General features: G+C 37.9%; 1 protein-coding gene across 1 annotated transcript; it reads left to right on the top strand.

Moving 5' to 3' along the window:
- Window positions 1–10,645: 10,645 nt before the first annotated feature.
- Window positions 10,646–12,115, top strand: LOC149680065 (uncharacterized). Its single transcript, XM_089834746.1, has 2 exons — window positions 10,646–11,223; window positions 12,094–12,115. Exons 1-2 carry the CDS (start codon window positions 10,646–10,648, stop codon window positions 12,113–12,115), a joined length of 600 nt encoding a protein of 199 aa, XP_089690872.1.
- The last annotated feature ends 6,407 nt before the right edge of the window (window positions 12,116–18,522 follow it).

Here is an 18,522-nt window from a genome sequence, read left to right as displayed (position 1 = left end):
TCGTAGCTGGTCCAATGGCATAACAAGAGGTGTTTTACCAAACGCGGGACATGCTTGTCTATCTTGAATATGCATGCCTCCACAATAAGAACAATTGTTTTTGAGCATTGGTGGTTTTTTCTTCGCTTTTGGTTTGCCTGTATGCTTCGAGGTTTTCTGTACAAGATGTACATTAAGTGGTTCTCCAGGAACCTCACCCAGATTCTTGACTTGAGTACTAGTCAGTTCATTGGTTCGACACATGTCGAGTGCTTTAGCCAATGTAAGTTTCGGTTTGTTTAAGAGTTGAGGACGAAATTTAGTGTCTTGCATTCCAAGGACGAGACGATCACGTATGAATTCTTCGACATGGGCGGCAGCATAACCACAAGTTTTAGCGAGTTTCTTTAGACGCTGTACGTACTGGTCTATCGATTCAGATGATAGCTGCGATGCGGTGTTAAAGATGTACCGTTCATAGATTTCATTTTTTAGAGGTTCAAAATGTTTTTCTAGTTCAGTTTGTATTAGAGCCACTGTTGCAGACTGGGCTGGCGTTAAAGAAAGATCCTGGTAAATTTGAAAGCAAGGTGTTCCCATTACCGTTAAAAACGTAGCCTTCTGAATGTCTGCAGACTGTGTAGAAAGTCCCGTAGCCTTTTCGTAGTTGTCCCATTGGGCTTTAAATAACTTCCAGTTCGCAAACACATCCCCTTCCAGAGAAACAGCGGAAGGCGGAGGAATATGAGCAACGGGAGGCGACGACATCGGGGAGACGTATACCCGAGGCGTAAACACAAAGAACTACGTAGTACGGAGACGATAGTTAAGCCTCGGCGCGGAGAAAACTCAAACTGAGGGAAGACGCGAAGGGTAACGAAGCAAAAATAAAAAAATTGAGCGGGAGAACAGGTCCACTCACTTCTGGCACCATGTTTCGTTTTGTTATATAATTTACTAACGAATGTTCGATCTAATTAATAAAGACAAATGCTTCGCTAAGTCATACTAGTAACTGTAACAAGATAACAACAGTTCTCTCTTTAATACTTTCTTTACAAGGATACACTCTATTACAAGGATTTATATATTAGGCGAGAATGATACATTCATAAGCGGGAGATTCAAATACGAAACACCAAGGACTGATTTAAAGATTATGCTTCTTTCCCAGCCCGTGACGATGACGAAATTCCATTCGTTACACTAAAACACTCAGGGCTGGAAATAAGCACAGGACACTGGACATTGTCCAATAATTTTTCTTAAAACTAAGGCGGGTCACTGGACATTTTGACCAACAAATTTTCTGAAGTTATTATAGCTTATCTATGAAGATGCGATACTATTTTTGCACACTCCAGTGAACAATGTCCTATAAAATATCTAGTCAGAGTGGGGGTCACTGGACACATGTCCTATAAGAAATTCTCCTTATTTCCGTCCCTGAAAATAATCTTACCAGAAATAGTAGCAGACGAACTTGAGAAGAACAAATTTTTTTTAAAGTTGTGCCACAGCTCACTCGATCACCCAAACACTGTCTCGAAAGGACAGTGCGCAAGGAGACTTAAAACGCAACACGATTCAATTAATACATCACTAGTTATGCTAAACTAATTGAATTTTTTATGTGTACGAATGGTAAGAAAACTCAGGTAAGCAATAGTTTTACTTATTCTAGTTTGGTATTGAATTTTATTTGCCAATGGCTTCTATCTACCATATTCGTAAGCTTGTGGCTGCAACATCCAAGGCTTGGGGATTTTGAGTAATAGATCGGGTACTTGACGTTGCGTGGTCCGTAATACGGTTTTTCTTTTAAAACTACTTTTTAAGCCTCAACTATTGCATTGGGAATCAAGTTTTAAAGTATATTCTATACTATAATTGAACTATTGCGGCTATTTCTTTCCAACGGATTGGCGACGGAAATAAACCTATGAAAATTCACACACGTCTAAAAACGACAATTACTTTTTTCCAATATTTGAAATTACTTATTTCGAAAATATTAACAAATGCACCATGTTAATATTTGGTAATATTTAAGAATAGACCAATAATCAAACTTGAAGTAAAGCAACCCGAGACGTAAACTAAACTGACCTTTTTCAGTTCGAATAAATTTATGAATGCTTTTCTTTGAACATTCTTTTGGAAAATACAATATACAGGGTGTTTCTGATAAGTCTGCCATAAATCAAGGGGCGTGTTCTTTGGGTCAAACTGAGTGGAAAGTGTCAAAGAACATGGGGTGTACAAGAATTTGCAACGAAGATATGGCCCCCCAAACATTGGCCCCTAAAACAAGAAAATATTCGAAAATGTAGACTAAAACAAATTCAGCCTTATCAACTTGTTTAGAAATAATGAGACAATTTCAATAGTTTCCCTCTAATATCGTTATTGAACTTTCACCTGGCAGAAGTGTATTAAATGAGTAGAAGTATGCCTACTCTAGTAAAGTAAATTCAAAGTATCATGGTACCTTTCGGTTGGTATTACTTTTATTCTTAACAAGTTAACATGGACGTTACAGGTATTGTTCAAAATGTCCACCAACGGCGTTAAGACAAACATGAACCCGTCTTTCGAAAGATTCTTGGACATGTTGGAAGATTCCTGGCATGTTCCTGATTGGTTGACAACCTTCAATAATTCGTCTTCGCAAGTCTTCCTCATCACGGACTTCATTCTTGTACACGATGTCTTTGAGATGACCCCAAAGATAGAAATCGCACGGATTTAAATCCGGAGATCTGGCTGGCCACGCAACTGGTCCTCCACGCCCAATCCACCTCAAATTAAACGTAGCATTAAGATGTTCTCTAACTGCACGGCTGAAATGTGGGGGTGCCCCGTCGTGCATAAACCACATGTCACGAAGTAATGCTAACGGTATGTCCTCGAGTAGTTCAGGTAAAGTGTCTCTTAAGAACGTGAGATATGCTTCACCATTTAGTCTGGGTGGAAGAAAATGCGGACCTAGTAAATGATTACCGACAATGCCGCACCATACGTTTAAAGAAAATTGCTGTTGGTGACTTCTAACACTAGTTGCGTGTGGGTTTAATTGGCGCCATTCGTGGTGGTTGTGATAGTTCAGAATTCCATCCCGGGAAAAATGTGCCTCGTCGGTTACTAAAAGGACCCGTGGAAATTGATTGTCCTCTACTCTGGCCAAAAACCACTCGCAAAAGTCGATGCGTCTTGGATAATCTACCGGGTTAAGAGCTTGCACCTTTTGAATATGATACGGGTGAAACTGATGTCCGCGGAGAATTCGCCAGACCAAAACGTGATTAACATGTAATTGTCGTCCAACTTGTCTGGTACTTGTCGAGGGGTCCTCATCGAACATGGCAAGGACGTCTTCCTCGATTTCCTCCATGTCTTCTGGAATGTCTCGCTCTCGAACGTTGTTGGGTTGTACTTGTCCGATGTCCCTCAAGCGCCTGTCAACAGCCTCGAACGTACGACGATTTGGTATGCGTCGTTGCGGAAATTGTTCCTGGTATCGCCGCTGTGCTTCCACTGAATTGCCCTGCGCCAGTCCATACATGAGATGCATGTCTGCATATTCTGCATTGGTATACGCCATACTGTACTACCACACGTTCGTTCGAAGTGATACTGTGACGTTATCAACAACATCGCGTTACTTTATAGCAAACCACCGTTTAGTTTTTACGTTTGCGTCATGACTGTCAGCATTGTTTTTTATTCACAAACGTAAACAATAAACGGTGGTTTGCTAAAAAGTCTTTGGGGTCATCTCAAAGATTTTTTTGACATCGTGTACAAGAATGAAGTCCGTGAATAAAAAACAATACTGACAGTCATGACGCAAACGTAAAAACTAAACGGTGGTTTGCTATAAAGTAACGCGATGTTGTTGATAACGTCACAGTATCACTTCGAACGAACGTGTGGTAGTACAGTATGGTGTATACCAATGCAGAATATGCAGACATGCATCTCATGTATGGACTGGCGCAGGGCAATTCAGTGGAAGCACAGCGGCGATACCAGGAACAATTGCCGCAACGACGCATACCAAATCGTCGTACGTTCGAGGCTGTTGACAGGCGCTTGAGGGACATCGGACAAGTACAACCCAACAACGTTCGAGAGCGAGACATTCCAGAAGACATGGAGGAAATCGAGGAAGACGTCCTTGCCATGTTCGATGAGGACCCCTCGACAAGTACCAGACAAGTTGGACGACAATTACATGTTAATCACGTTTTGGTCTGGCGAATTCTCCGCGGACATCAGTTTCACCCGTATCATATTCAAAAAGTGCAAGCTCTTAACCCGGCAGATTATCCAAGACGCATCGACTTTTGCGAGTGGTTTTTGGCCAGAGTAGAGGACAATCAATTTCCACGGGTCCTTTTAGTAACCGACGAGGCACATTTTTCCCGGGATGGAATTCTGAACTATCACAACCACCACGAATGGCGCCAATTAAACCCACACGCAACTAGTGTTAGAAGTCACCAACAGCAATTTTCTTTAAACGTATGGTGCGGCATTGTCGGTAATCATTTACTAGGTCCGCATTTTCTTCCACCCAGACTAAATGGTGAAGCATATCTCACGTTCTTAAGAGACACTTTACCTGAACTACTCGAGGACATACCGTTAGCATTACTTCGTGACATGTGGTTTATGCATGACGGGGCACCCCCACATTTCAGCCGTGCAGTTAGAGAACATCTTAATGCTACGTTTAATTTGAGGTGAATTGGGCGTGGAGGACCAGTTGCGTGGCCAGCCAGATCTCCGGATTTAAATCCGTGCGATTTCTATCTTTGGGGTCATCTCAAAGACATCGTGTACAAGAAAGAAGTCCGTGATGAGGAAGACTTGCGAAGACGAATTATTGAAGGTTGTCAAACAATCAGGAACATGCTAGGAATCTTCCAACATGTCCAAGAATCTTTCGAAAGACGGGTTCATGTTTGTCTTAACGCCGTTGGTGGACATTTTGAACAATACCTGTAACGTCCATGTTAACTTGTTAAGAATAAAAGTAATACCAACCGAAAGGTACCATGATACTTTGAATTTACTTTACTAGAGTAGGCATACTTCTACTCATTTAATACACTTCTGCCAGGTGAAAGTTCAATAACGATGTTAGAGGGAAACTATTGAAATTGTCTCATATTTCTAAACAAGTTGATAAGGCTGAATTTGTTTTAGTCTACATTTTCGAATATTTTCCTGTTTTAGGGGCCAATGTTTGGGGGGCCATATCTTCGTTGCAAATTCTTGTACACCCCATGTTCTTTGACACTTTCCACTCAGTTTGACCCAAAGAACACGCCCCTTGATTTATGGCAGACTTATCAGAAACACCCTGTATATTATGAGAATTTTCACATTTTTAATATAAGTAGTTTATATTAAATCTTGTACACGCTAATTAACTGTGGGTTGCATTAACGAATGTTTTTATGAAAGATTACTAAATGACAATTAATCTGGCAATTTATTGGAAAAATAGTTAAATAGGAATATTTGTGTTACATTATTGATGAAGAAATTGTTATCTTCCCAATAATTTTGCGTCTGTTCCTAAATATCGCTGTTTGCATTTAGATCCTTCCCAGATAATTTTACGCCTTTTCATACTCGAATAATTTGATACCTTTTCCAAAAATAGTTATATTTTCTATTAGTTCATTTTTCGTTAGTGCCGTAAGAAAAAAGAGAAGTAGACGGTTTCCGTTAGTGTTTTAATTGTACAGGTATATTTTTGGCGTGAATCCGTTCTATGTAGCACTGCTCTCTTTACATTTTTGAGAATTCCATTAATTAAATCAATGTAAATCCTACTCGTTAGGGTTGTGACTGCGCATAGCCACATATTTCTGTCTTATCTCAGTGTTTTTTAGATTATGTATTTTATAAATTTTTGCAGGTTACATGCACATAAGACGTTGGAGCAATATGACTTTTCCGCATAATAAAGAAATTTGTCAAGTTGAACTCATACTAGCCAAGAAGAATTTGATAAAATAAAAAAATTCCCAGATGAAGAGCGAAGCCTTTTCGTTTTAAAGAAAGATTTTTTGTACCTAGTATTGAACCATTGGTGTGAACAAATGACTGAACGCGCAGATGACCGTGCATTCAATCAGAAAGCTCAATTTGTAAATCCGAGGCTAGACGACGAACTGGTGTTTTCGTTGAACAAATGGCTAGAACAAAAAGACATAATTAATGTATTGGATCAGCACGGCCCGTTACTGCACATGATAATTTACAAAGAAGAAGACTTTTTAATATATGTATGCAGCTTTTTCCATGTTCTCGTTCGAGAATATGCTCAAGAAACTGGAATTTACCCGAATCCTTTGTGCTACAGGCAATTTATAGACAATAAAACTTTGAGCACAATCGCACACAATTTTAAGGATAAACGTCAACAATATGAAACTACTTATGAGCATCAGGGAGATGATGTTGAAATTGATTGGCTATGTTTTGCTCATCAATGGATGTTGGAAGAGGAACACTTTGACGAAACCAAAAGTAAAATAGCAAAACTTCAAAGAGAGTTCATGGAAGTTGTAGATCCCTCTAAAGTAAAACTGATTGACATGACGAAGAACAAGAAAGACATTGCTGTATATTGCGGAGCATTTCAAAAATATCGTGAAAAGAAATTAGGCAACGACTTAGTCCAAAGTATAATACAATCTGCTCTGGATGGCAAGCTCACAGAGAACGTTCATAGTAGCCTTCCGCTTGAAATCAAACCCGAAGGTGGAGACTTATTTGTATTTTGCATTCCTAAAGAGTTACAGAAAAAATGCACCGATTCAGATCGCATTTATTGGAGGCATTTCGTTACAAAAAATAAACATCAAAAAATTATGCGCACATATTTTTATCTTAAAATTGATAAGACTTCTAAATTTGACAATAGATCTTCAAAAACAATCCATGCTGAAAAACCATCCAGACGAAAATAGAGTGGCATTTGTAGTCCAGTATGTCGGGGATGAGAACTTAGTTAAAAATCTAAAGCCAGTTTTGCGGGACTATAAACTACTGAAGATAAAAACCAATATTCAGGATGAACAAAATTTAACTGCAAAAGTCACTGAGTGTGATAATGACGCTGCAAACGACAATTGTAAACCTGCATGTGACAATAGTGAACCTGCAAAAATTACAAATGAAATAATCTCGCATTCTACCTTCACTAAACTAATAGCATCCGCTTTAGGACCTCTGAAACTGGTTATAGCCAAAGTTCTCTATTACAAGGGGCAGTTTATTGTTATATTTGGGCATTCCGAAGCCCTCAAACTAGTTAAATATCTTAGCAAAACTGGTTCCCATGGGAATTCCATATTGTTTTATGGAACAATGTGCAAATTCGACAAATTCATGATATCAGGAATATACACGGATAATTATGAAATTAATGGGCAACTAGGATTTCCGGTTATTTTTATGCTTCATAGCCACATTTGTGTTGAAACGGATAAGTTCTTCTTTCACGCGCTAAAATTTTAGAAATTCCAAAAAAATATTAATATTTTTTTGTCAAAGAGACGAACTCCATTTTAGTCTTTCAAAAACATTTAAATTAGAAAACGAAATTAAACGAAAATTTCAGTTAGATCAAAATTTTCAATCCGATCCATATGCGTCACATGATTTACTTAAAGAAGACGGCGTTATTCTATGCTGTGTACTCTACCAAAGAAGACGGCGTTATTCTATGCTGTGTACTCTACCAAAGAAGTGTTTTAAAGAACTTTGATGAACTTCACCGCTGCTAGAAAGTTCCGAGCATGAAACTGCAAATTCGAGATAACGATTTCTTTCCTCATGATAACATTGTCGAATTTGTTTGCTCATCCACCATACCAAAACATTTCGAAAATATAAACGCATTTAAAAATTTGAATACTAACGATAGAGCTGCGTTTTGTGTTCAAAACGAATTAGTTAGTTTTGATTCAACCAATGATTGCTATTTAGTTAAAGACCCTATAACATTTAGAGTTTCGTTGTTGAAACTAGACGAGAAATACTGCTCATGCGGGTATCCCTATCGATGCTACCATTTTAAATCGGCCATTCTGTTTTATGGCAAAAAAATTTATTCAACTCCTTTATCTTCTAATAAAAAACCAATTCATTACCAACTCGGAACGCTAATCACTAAAAGGAAGAAAAGGAACATAACTGAAGCAACTACTTTTCACGTGAAGAGGGCAAAATCTAAACGTGAACTGCTTTCAAATAGCAATATGTGAAACATCCTAGAAAAAAATTCTTCAAAGTCATCAAATTTCATCTTGGAAAGCAACTCGACAAAAACTGACTCCATTCTGAAACCTGTTATCGACAAACCGAAGGACCGTTCTCTGAGAAAAAACACCATTTGAAATTGAGTCTGACCAGGAATATATAGATTTCTTCTTCTTGGAATCTTTATGAGGCCATACACCCCATACTTATTACTGATTGATTGTAAAGGGTAGTGCTTAAAAATTTGTTTAACAGCCCGCGCCTCCCACCTTGCGTTTCATTGGCTGTTCACATGTATTGGAACAAAAAAATTAAGAAAACCACAGGAAAAAATGACACTTAATCAATCAAACAACAAAATAAATCCTCCTCTCACAACGAGCCAACGACTCTAAATAACTCACATCTTGCCATTAAAAACCAAAAAAAAAAATAATAAAAAAGTAGCTCAGACAAAAAAGTTAGACATTTACTTAAGGCGAATCTCAACTACAACTCCAAAAATTAAAATTTAAAAAATATCTATGCTATGTCAATACCACGTGATTTGTAAGTTCAAATGTATGATGCATGACGTCAGGGGTGACGATTTTTACAGAAAGACCCAGAAAATGGCCTGTTAAAGATTCCAAGTAGAAAAATCGATGTATTCCTGGTCTGACTCACAGGTGAAAAAAGACCTTTTTCAGGGTAATGAACAAGAATCGAACGAAAGAAGAATGCGTTTTGAGATAGAAAAGTTCCGGTGCAATCACATGTGCGAAAAATATTTTATGAGTGGGAACCCTTAGGAGTCGCTAGAAATGAACAAAAAGGTGTCTGATAAATTGATCGTGAAAGCCATGTAGTACAGTCATTTTAGCCCAAAAATAGAGGAAACCCGCAACAAATTGAAACAAAGCTGAAAATTTCAGATCTTATAGATTTTTGGGCGCTCTTTAACGTGGTGTGGTCTCCCACACTCTCCCATTGGAGGAATTTCCGCCATATTGGAAAATGGCGGACAAAATGGAGAAAACGTTTAATAACTCCGGTTCTACTTAACCGATTAACACGTAATTAGGCTTCAATTGTAGATTACCTTCAAACACATAATTCATCTCTTTAGATATTTTGCCCTACAACTAACCGGAAGTTCACAATTTGACCCTGAAGATTAGCCTTATATAAAAATGAGGATTTAATGTTTTTATGGTTTCTATATTCACAATACATTTCCAAAATCGAGAAAAAGTTTAATAATTCTGGTTCTACTAACCCGATTAACAAGTTATTAGGCTTCAAATGTAGATTACTTTCAAACACATAATTCATCCTATAAGATAATTGGTCCTGCAGCTAACCGGAAGTTCACAATTTGACCCTGAAGGTTAGCCTTATACAAAAAAATGGAGATTTAAAGTTTTTATGGTTTCTATTTTCAGAATACATTTCCAAAATTAAGCATATTGTACCTATTACTGACAAATTTTGTTTCTTTTCTGACCGGAGCTATAATGTATAGTACGGGAGAGGGTAAAACAGCCTTTGTACCATCATAAAACTTAATGTTTTAATATATACCATTGTTCGCCCACACTTGTCAATACGGCTAAAGTTGAATTCAAGCGTGTGAAACGAAGTTGACACAACCAAGTGTATACTTTAAATGAAGATTATAGAATTGAGCTTTTGAATTAGCTTCTCTTCCACCAACAAGTGCGGAAGCAAATCAGCATTCAAAAAGAGTTTGTCACCAAGTACAAACGTGGCTTGGAAGCAGCCTAAATGCTAGGGGTTGGAGACAGGTATAGGATCTGAACTCAAACCAATCGTTACCACTCTACAACCTGCTCCAGATGAGCACTTGCAGATGATCTCTCGTAAATGCAAGGAAGTCTGTGACTTGAAATGTGAATGTCGTAAAACTGGTCCAGTCTGTTCTTCAATTTGTAGACACTGCAATGGAGTATCTTGTTCAAATGAACATAGAGATTTTGAGGCTCAACCTCAAGAAGAGGACTATGATTAATCTTAAGCTTAACCAATATTGATAAATATACTAATATAAGTTGGTAAACTGTTCCGATCGGAAAAAATGATATTACATAAAAAAGATACCAATTTTGTAAACCTATTTTTTATCGTTTGTTTGTTAGTCTACATTTTTAGAATTAATTTTTTGTTCGTACTATATAATCAGATAACTTAATATCAAAAGTAGGATTGGTTTTGTAGTCGCCGTCCGGGCACTTCGCTTAGTTTTTACCATTAGTTAAATAAATTGTTTATGTTTAGTTAACCAAGTTCGCTTTCTTGTCGTCAGACACCACAACCGCGTCCAGGCTAATTATAACCTTTTACCGTGTCAAGTTGTCCGGTAGGCCTATTCGACTAGTTCATGATACCAACCAGCAACTCAAATGCCTTACGATCGATCGTGGATGCGGCGATGGAATGTACCAGAGCTCTCGACACTCTTCCGATAGCGAATAAATGGGATGCCGTTCTGGTGTTCCTTCTAACCCAGAAGTTAGATCCGTCCTCTAAGGAGCAATGGGAACTTAGTCTCAAGAACACAGAGATACCAAAATCAAGCGATCTGCTGGAATTTATTGAACAAAGAGCGCGCTCCTTGGCGGCATCATCATCCGGTCGCAATCCTCACGTCACGAGGAACCCAGTGACCTTGCACACCAGAACTGGAGCATCGTCCTCAGATGGTAAATGTACGTTCTGTTCCGCCAATCATTTCAATTTCCGATGCCCAAGACTGTCCGCTATGAAGGTCCACGAAAGGCGATCATTAGTACAGCAATCGAACCTTTGTTTCAACTGCCTTCGGACGGGACATAGAGTGAAAGAATGTCCACTGGAAAAATACTGCAAGACCTGCGATAAAAAGCATCACTCCCTTCTTCACGTGGAAGTTGAGAAACCAGACAAAGAGTCAAGTAGTCAACCATCCAATACAAAAGAGTCCGATAGACAACAAAATAAACCTCTCCGATTCGAGACGCAATTAATAGGTTATTCTTAAATAATTAAGAAAATATAATTGATATTATTTACTTTAGTCGTCAGTAGTTTTAACGTAATTCTACTGACGTCGTTTTAAAAAACTTAATCCCTAAAATAATTTTAAACATAGATATTGTTGACGTTTGAATTCTAGCGTAAGCCTCTTTAACAATTTTTGGAAGTTTCGGGTATATATGGCGATTGATTCGCAATAAATGATAAGAAATCCGCAATTGCATGAACCTTTGGTTGAAGCCCTGCAATTGGGAGGCTAGACGTTTCTCGTAAAACTAGCCGAACGCCACGCACTTCTTGATTCTAACGTTGGGAGTAGAAGCCAAAAATTACTAACTGCGAACTGGGTGACCGACACACACACCCAGACAGACACCCCCCCACACACACGTCCAGTATAATACCTCTCCGTGATGTCATCGTCACTTAAAGAGGTAAAAATATAATGGGAATAATATATTTTAGGTTTAAAACCCTCTTTGCATTTATTTCGCTTGAAAGCGTTTCGAAATACTCAAAATTAGATTTGCCTTACCTTCCGGGCTGGATTATGGACTTCCGGTTAGTTGTAGGACAAATTATCTTATAGGATGAATTATGAGTTTGAAAGTAATCTACAATTGAAGCCTAATAACTTGTTAATCGGGTTAGTAGAACCAGAATTATTAAACTTTTTCTCGATTTTGGAAACGTATTCTGAATATAGAAACCATAAAAACATTTTTTATATGAGGCTAATCTTCAGGGTCAAATTGTGAACTTCCGGTTAGTTGTAGGGCAAAATATCTTAAGAGATGAATTATGTGTTCGAAGGTATTCTACAATTGAAGCCTAATAACGTGTTAATCGGTTCAGTAGAACCGGAGTTATTAAACGTTTTCTCCATTTTGTCCGCCATTTTCCAATATGGCGGAACTTCCTCCAATGGGAGAGTGTGGGAGACCACACCACGTTAAAGAGCGCCCAAAAATCTATAAGATCTGAAATTTTCAGCTTTGTTTCAATTTGTTGCGGGTTAAAACCTATTTTTCCTGTACTAATGGGCACGTTATTGGATTTGTATGATACCGATAAGGCTTATATCCTTCTGACAACCTACTATTATCAAATATGGTTTACTTTTTTTGTGGAAATGAAAAACACCGTTAAGGAATTTCTAGAAGTTCATGGAAGGTTCCATTGTAACAAAAAATCCATCGTTGTTTTAATACCGAGGACGCCCGGCGCACATGATCATTGGATGCTGGGAATAATAAGAAGAAATTCGTTGTAAATTTATGATTCATTGCCAGGAGGAACCGACTCTCTTATTATGCAGAGACACTTTGAAGTAATGACTGAAATTGGCGGTTTCCATTTTGATGATTCGGATTTCAATCGATCATTAGGTTCAAAAAAACTCCCTAAACAACCCTCGGGAAATGACTGTGGCCTTTTTGTTCTATATTACCTTTTCAACATATTTAAAAAAATAGTTATCATAAGGAATACTTGACTGTCACAACTATTTTTCATTTATATTATTACCGTTTTATCAATATTGGTTTTGGAAAATAAAAAATAAAATATGACTGTAATAGCCTAATTTATGGAAAGGTTCTTTCTTTACGAGAAAATTCTAAGAGGACAAGCAGTTTTTACCTCTCCGAGTGACGATGACGTCACGGAGAGGTAATGCACTGACCGTGTCTGTGTGTGTGTGTGTGTCTGTCTGTCTGTCTGTCTGTCTGTCTGTCTGTCAGACCCCACGTGACCGCGTTCGCAGTTTACAAATCGGAGCAAACGTGTTCGCCATTTCCGAACTGCTTTCACAGTCACGGAAATGGCTCCTCTACTTGAGTTCTCACACCACCATCTTCTGGTCTTTGTCCATTCCACACGGACACCAGTCTGTACTTACCGGCTTCTAATCACCATCATCTTTTGATCTTCGTCCATTCCACATGGACACCAGTCTGTCCATACTGGCTTCTAATCACCACCATCTTCTGGTCTTTGTCCATCCCACTGGGACACCAATCTGTACATTCTGGCTTCTAAACACCACCATCTACTGGTCTTCCGTCTATTCCACATAGACACCAATCTGTCTCATGGGCTTCTACTCCATTATCATCGTTTGGTTTTAGGATATACGCGGCGATCAGCTAGGGTTACGAGAAACGTCTAGCCTCCCTAAGGTGGGATCGACCACCGAAGGTTTTCGCAATTGCGCTTTTTCCTTACTATTATAATGGAAACGAATCGTATATATACCCCAAAATTTGAAGAAAGCGGGAAGAGGGGTACCCTTCACTGTAAACGTCAATATTAGCAAAGTTTGAGAAGATAATAGGTATAACTTTATTTTAAACGATTTAACTATTATTAATGTTAATTATTGAAGATTAAAATAATTAAAAATAATTATATTTATTTAAATATTAAAGATAATCTTGTTTCTCAACTCAAAATTATTACGGAAAGAGTTAAAAAGCAGTCTATGTTTTTGTCTGTGTGTGTCCGTCCATTGTTACACTAGTGCGTCGTGTTAGCAGTTAGCCTTGTGTTGATGTGTTAAGAAATCATACAGAACCTTAATATTCCCTTTTTCCATAATATAAAGTGAATATGTGGAAGTATTTTTCGTAATTATGATGCATTTAGTACTTTTGTAGCTTTAAAGCTCTGTTTCATTTTGATATTCCAAAGATTTTTTTAATATTGTTATTTGAAATGGCTGTTTATATATTACTTAAGCTATACTACATCTGTATATACAATAATCCTTGGTTGAGTGATTTCATGAAGAAAACTAAGACCTAGACTCCGGCGGGTATATTAAGTATCATCCGCAATAGGCTTAGTGAAACAAAGAGTAAATAATTGAGGCCTGAGGTGAAGTAAACTTTGGGCTTTGATTTTCGTGTCTGAAATGAAGAGACATCAACGGTTCAGAGTGAGCCGAAAGTTAAATACACTGTTAAATAATCAGGTTAAGATTTTATAATAGAAGAAAAGATCATGGTGGCAATTAGAATAGTAAAAGGGCTAATGGTAAACGGGTAGTAGCTACAGACCTTTTATTCTCTTTATGGTGCGCATTGACTATCAGTGCGTCTAGCTACAATTTAGCTTTGGTGTTATTTAACGTTAACATTCATGTTGGCAAACTAAGAATATTGTTGAGGTGAGACAAAGAAGATACACGCCCCAGGAATGGTAAGTGTAGCTTCCTCTAGTGTAAATTTTTGTCTCTCCCCTCCTAGTACGCTCCAAAGGCAGGCTCGGTTGACCGAGGTATTTCCGGCTACATTGAAATTGCATAGACCGGAAGTTCCTTGGTCCACCCAACCCCGAGACATAGCTTCCATTCCCGGAGCGTATATTTTCTTTGGGTGAGACGAGACGATAGTGTTTACACTGCAAACCAGTTGTGAATGTAGCTATCAGAATATACGGTAAACAGCTGAAGCGTAGACTTCATTTCCTGATCTTTTCCCCATTGACTGATTTCCATGTGTCCAAGATTTATCCTTATTGGATGTAAAATGTCGTCTGCTATACTGTATTATTCGCTATGCTTGGAATACTGCTTCAATATTTCGTAAATTTTTACTTCAAAAAAGAGAAATAATTCCATATCTAGGTAAATAAGTTTGTAGTAGTAGACCTCTTGACTCGGAGAGGTAATATTTTGGTTTTCCCAACTTGTATTCATTTTATTCGATTTTCAGAGCCTAGTGTTACATAGTTTCAATTTAAAAACAGTTCTTCGTGCTGAAACAATTTGTTGACTTTTTAAACTTCACTTGACACATGTTTTTCTTCACATGTCGAACAAAAATAATAATTTATGTTAGTGCATGTTTTGTTGTTGTCGCAAGCGTCGTGATACCATTTTCTGCAATTAAGTTCAATACACATTCTGAAGTGTGTGTTTTTTCCAAGACCCGTGCAGGTGGTTTCGTCACATAAGGTTTTTTCTGGTGCCATGTATCTTTTGAGCCAAGTACTTGTTTGTCTTTCAGTTGCAGCATAATCACACTAAAGCTGCACTAATTGCAAAGCGGTACATTCTTTTTTCGCTAAGGAAAATCGCTGTTCATTTACGACATATTTTGACCTGCCTAGTTTCTTTTTGGGATCAAGTTTCTGCCTTCAAGGCTTGTTTCGGGTGTTTGACTTGGACGGCTTGTTAAAAGTTCGTGTAAAAAGTATAAAGTGTAAACTCCACAATCGTTTGATCCATGTCCTTGAGAAGGACAGTCGCTGCTAACTTCAAAGACCCATTCTTCTAATGCTATACGTACTTCAGCAGCGTGACAAGCGAGAATCGCAAAACTCATGAGTGTTTTAAAATGTCTTTGAAGTCCTATAGGATTTCTATGTAATCCATCAAGAACGCATATTTTTCTCTTTTCGAAATTAATTAGCCCTAAGAGCCAGTGATTTCCAGAAGATTCCGAAACTTCCGGAACTAAAATAGCTAAGATATCTTTATTAAGGGCTTCGTTTTTATCTAGGAATTCGAATACATCTTGAAAGGAGCGTTTGATTGCTTTGATATCTGTGATGCGTCCATGCATAGCCCCATGTAGCTTCATGAAAAATCCACTGTGTATAATTAGCATTTCACTTTTTTCCATGCATCGTATTATTGCAAAATTCATACATGCATTGCCGGGTTTAAAAGATCTCGTTTCTCTTGACCTTTCGAAGTTGTCGTTGTTAACGTGTTTAAGAGCTTCTTTGAACTCCAAATTCATCTTTATGTTGTTTTTAAAATGTTGGTGCTCATATGGTTTTTGCCCTTCCACCAAAAAGGTCCTCAAGATCGAATTTGCTTGAGGGATATTTGAAACGATGGATTTTTCTAATTTTGGCATTTGCGTTTTTTTGTCTGCTGAAGGAGACTCATTGTTTTGACATGATTCAGATTCTTGAAGCAATTTTTCAGCCCGAACTGAAGTCGACGTCAAAATTTGGTTTGTTTCAAACCTCTCGAGTAAACTATTATCTTCGATTATTTCCAGGTTTACATTTTCGTTTATTCCTAGATGATTCGTATTTTTAAATGTATCACTCGATGATGGAAAAATAGTTTCGACGTTCGGCGCTAAAAGATCAGGAAGCACAACGTCATCTAATTTAATATTGGTATTAGTGACAGTCGAAACGTCTAATTCTGATCTCATATTCATCGGGGTCAAAAAAGGTTCGAGAAGATCGAACTCATTTTCTAAGTCGTTATCACTGGATACGTCTACTGTTGATTCACTCATCACCAGAGAAAGGATAGATTCTTCACCGACGTATATAACGACATCTGATATTTTTTCGTCGACGACTTCTTTCTGTTTCCGACTATAGATTGAGGTTGGAGCTGCTGTGAAGGAATAGTCGTAGTGTCCCGTTCTAGGTTTTTTTCGTCCACTTGGAATTTTGGGTTTAAGTAATTTGGTCGAGGATATGGCATCTGCTGGTTTTTCGGGGTACAATTTTCTAACAAGATGGAGATGGAAACACCATTTACTTCCGCAGGTGCAGGTGCTCTTTTGCGCGTCCACAGCGAAACAAGATTCATCAAAAGGACTTTTGACAACAAAGCACTTATTTCTTGCTTCGTAACTGATGCGTTGATTCTCTATCGACAGAGCTGCTAAAGAATCAAAAACCAAGTTTACAGACTCTACGTGTTTTGAGATTGTTGACCGTTTCGTCTGCAGCTCCGAGATTATATCTCTGTTCGTGAATACTCTTTTTTTCGGCACTATTTGTAAGTTCAAATTCTTTGAACCATCTGTTTCTGGATCAATATATTCTGATTTTAAATTGTTCGTTCCAGCAACTCCACGATAACAACGGTTGAATTCGTTTGGTTTGTGCTTTTTATAGTTAATGATTTCAATCACGGCTTGATTAACCGACAGTTCTCTACCATCGATAAATCTTTTAAAATCACTATGCAGACTCTCGCTTAGATTATTAGTAGTAATGCAATCTCTAAATGCTGCGAAGCGATTTGTTACACCCTTTATGCACCTTGTGACTAAATCGGTTTTTAGGTAGGTATCAGCGTAATCTTTAAATTCAGGTGTCCATAGCATTTCAAACATTTTGTAAAGAGAATGGAATTCATCTACGCTTGCGGATTCAATCAAATCTCTTATGTTCTCTTTGTGTAGATTTTTGTCGTCACTGGAAGCACTCAATTTTTCCAGCTTCTCGGTGACATTTCTTTTAATGTGATTCTGACAGAAAACCAAATTTTCCTTCCCCATTTTGCAGGAAGATAATATTGACGCTACTATCCCTGGTTCTCTGTCGCAAACGATGGGAACATTTCTTCCGTATTTGTCTAGATCCAGTAAGGAAGCAACAAGTTTCCAAAAATATTCGTGTGTTGTTTTTAGTTTTTTGTCATGGATCATGGCAAATACCGGGGTTAATGGCTCTCCCTCTATTTCGGGATTAACAGTGCAAACGAAAGACACGTAAAAATTACCTATTCTGAAGGTCGTGTCATATCCTAACATTAGCTTAACATTCGAATCATCGTAGGATAGCTTAAAAAATCGGTTCACCATAGTTAAAATGTCAGGCTCGACCACAATACAGAAAAAACTTTTTCCAATATATTCAATGTGTTATATTCTTCCTTTTAAAGGACCATCAGCCAATTCAATCAAATTGAAATAAGGGTCATTCGAAATTTTGTTTTTTCGGTCGAAAGCGTATTTACAGTTTTGAGCTTGTCTCAAGTTTCGTGGACCATGATCTTCAATCTCATCCGGATGAACAGAAACTTCATGACCAAGAAACCTTTTATTTTCATATAATTCCATGGTTTTTTCGAGGGTTTCTCTGTAACATTCTGCCGGGTTTATTCTACCACTCTCAAAAAACTGTTTTTGTAAATTTCGCACGCTTTTTATGGTTGTTGTGTGCGTTTTCAATTTTTCACTTGTGTTTCCATACCTGCGACGCACATTTAATTTTTCGTCACCAGTGTACTGAATCAAAATAGCAATCGTTTCATTGCTACATTTTGTTGACAATTTGAAAAGGACTCTTTTAAAATGAGAGTCACATTCGAGTCCGGCTCCAATCCTTCTATAGAAATATTGTCTAAAGATTTGCAAGTCTTCAATATGTTTCATAGCAGTTTCCCTCCAAAAAATCTATCATTTTTGACATCGTTTTCTTCCGCCCTCGACACTCGAAAAGCGAATATTTCGCCGCTTTTGGGGTACACTTTCT

Source organism: Phalangium opilio, unplaced genomic scaffold (genome assembly GCF_054372755.1).
Source record: "Phalangium opilio isolate 3A_F unplaced genomic scaffold, DU_Popi_V2 ptg000040l_1, whole genome shotgun sequence".
Classification (NCBI taxonomy): domain Eukaryota; kingdom Metazoa; phylum Arthropoda; class Arachnida; order Opiliones; family Phalangiidae; genus Phalangium; species Phalangium opilio.
The sequence above is the reverse complement of the archived record's forward strand: the minus strand, read 5'-3'. Positions and strand labels throughout refer to the sequence as shown.

Coding starts and splice junctions, on each gene's coding strand:
- LOC149680065 (XM_089834746.1), top strand. CDS start 10,646: ATGATACCAACCAGCAACTCAAATGCCTTACGATCGATCGTGGATGCG. Junction 11,224..12,093: donor CAACCATCCAATACAAAAGA/GTCCGATAGACA, acceptor ATGTGTTCGAAG/GTATTCTACAATTGAAGCCT.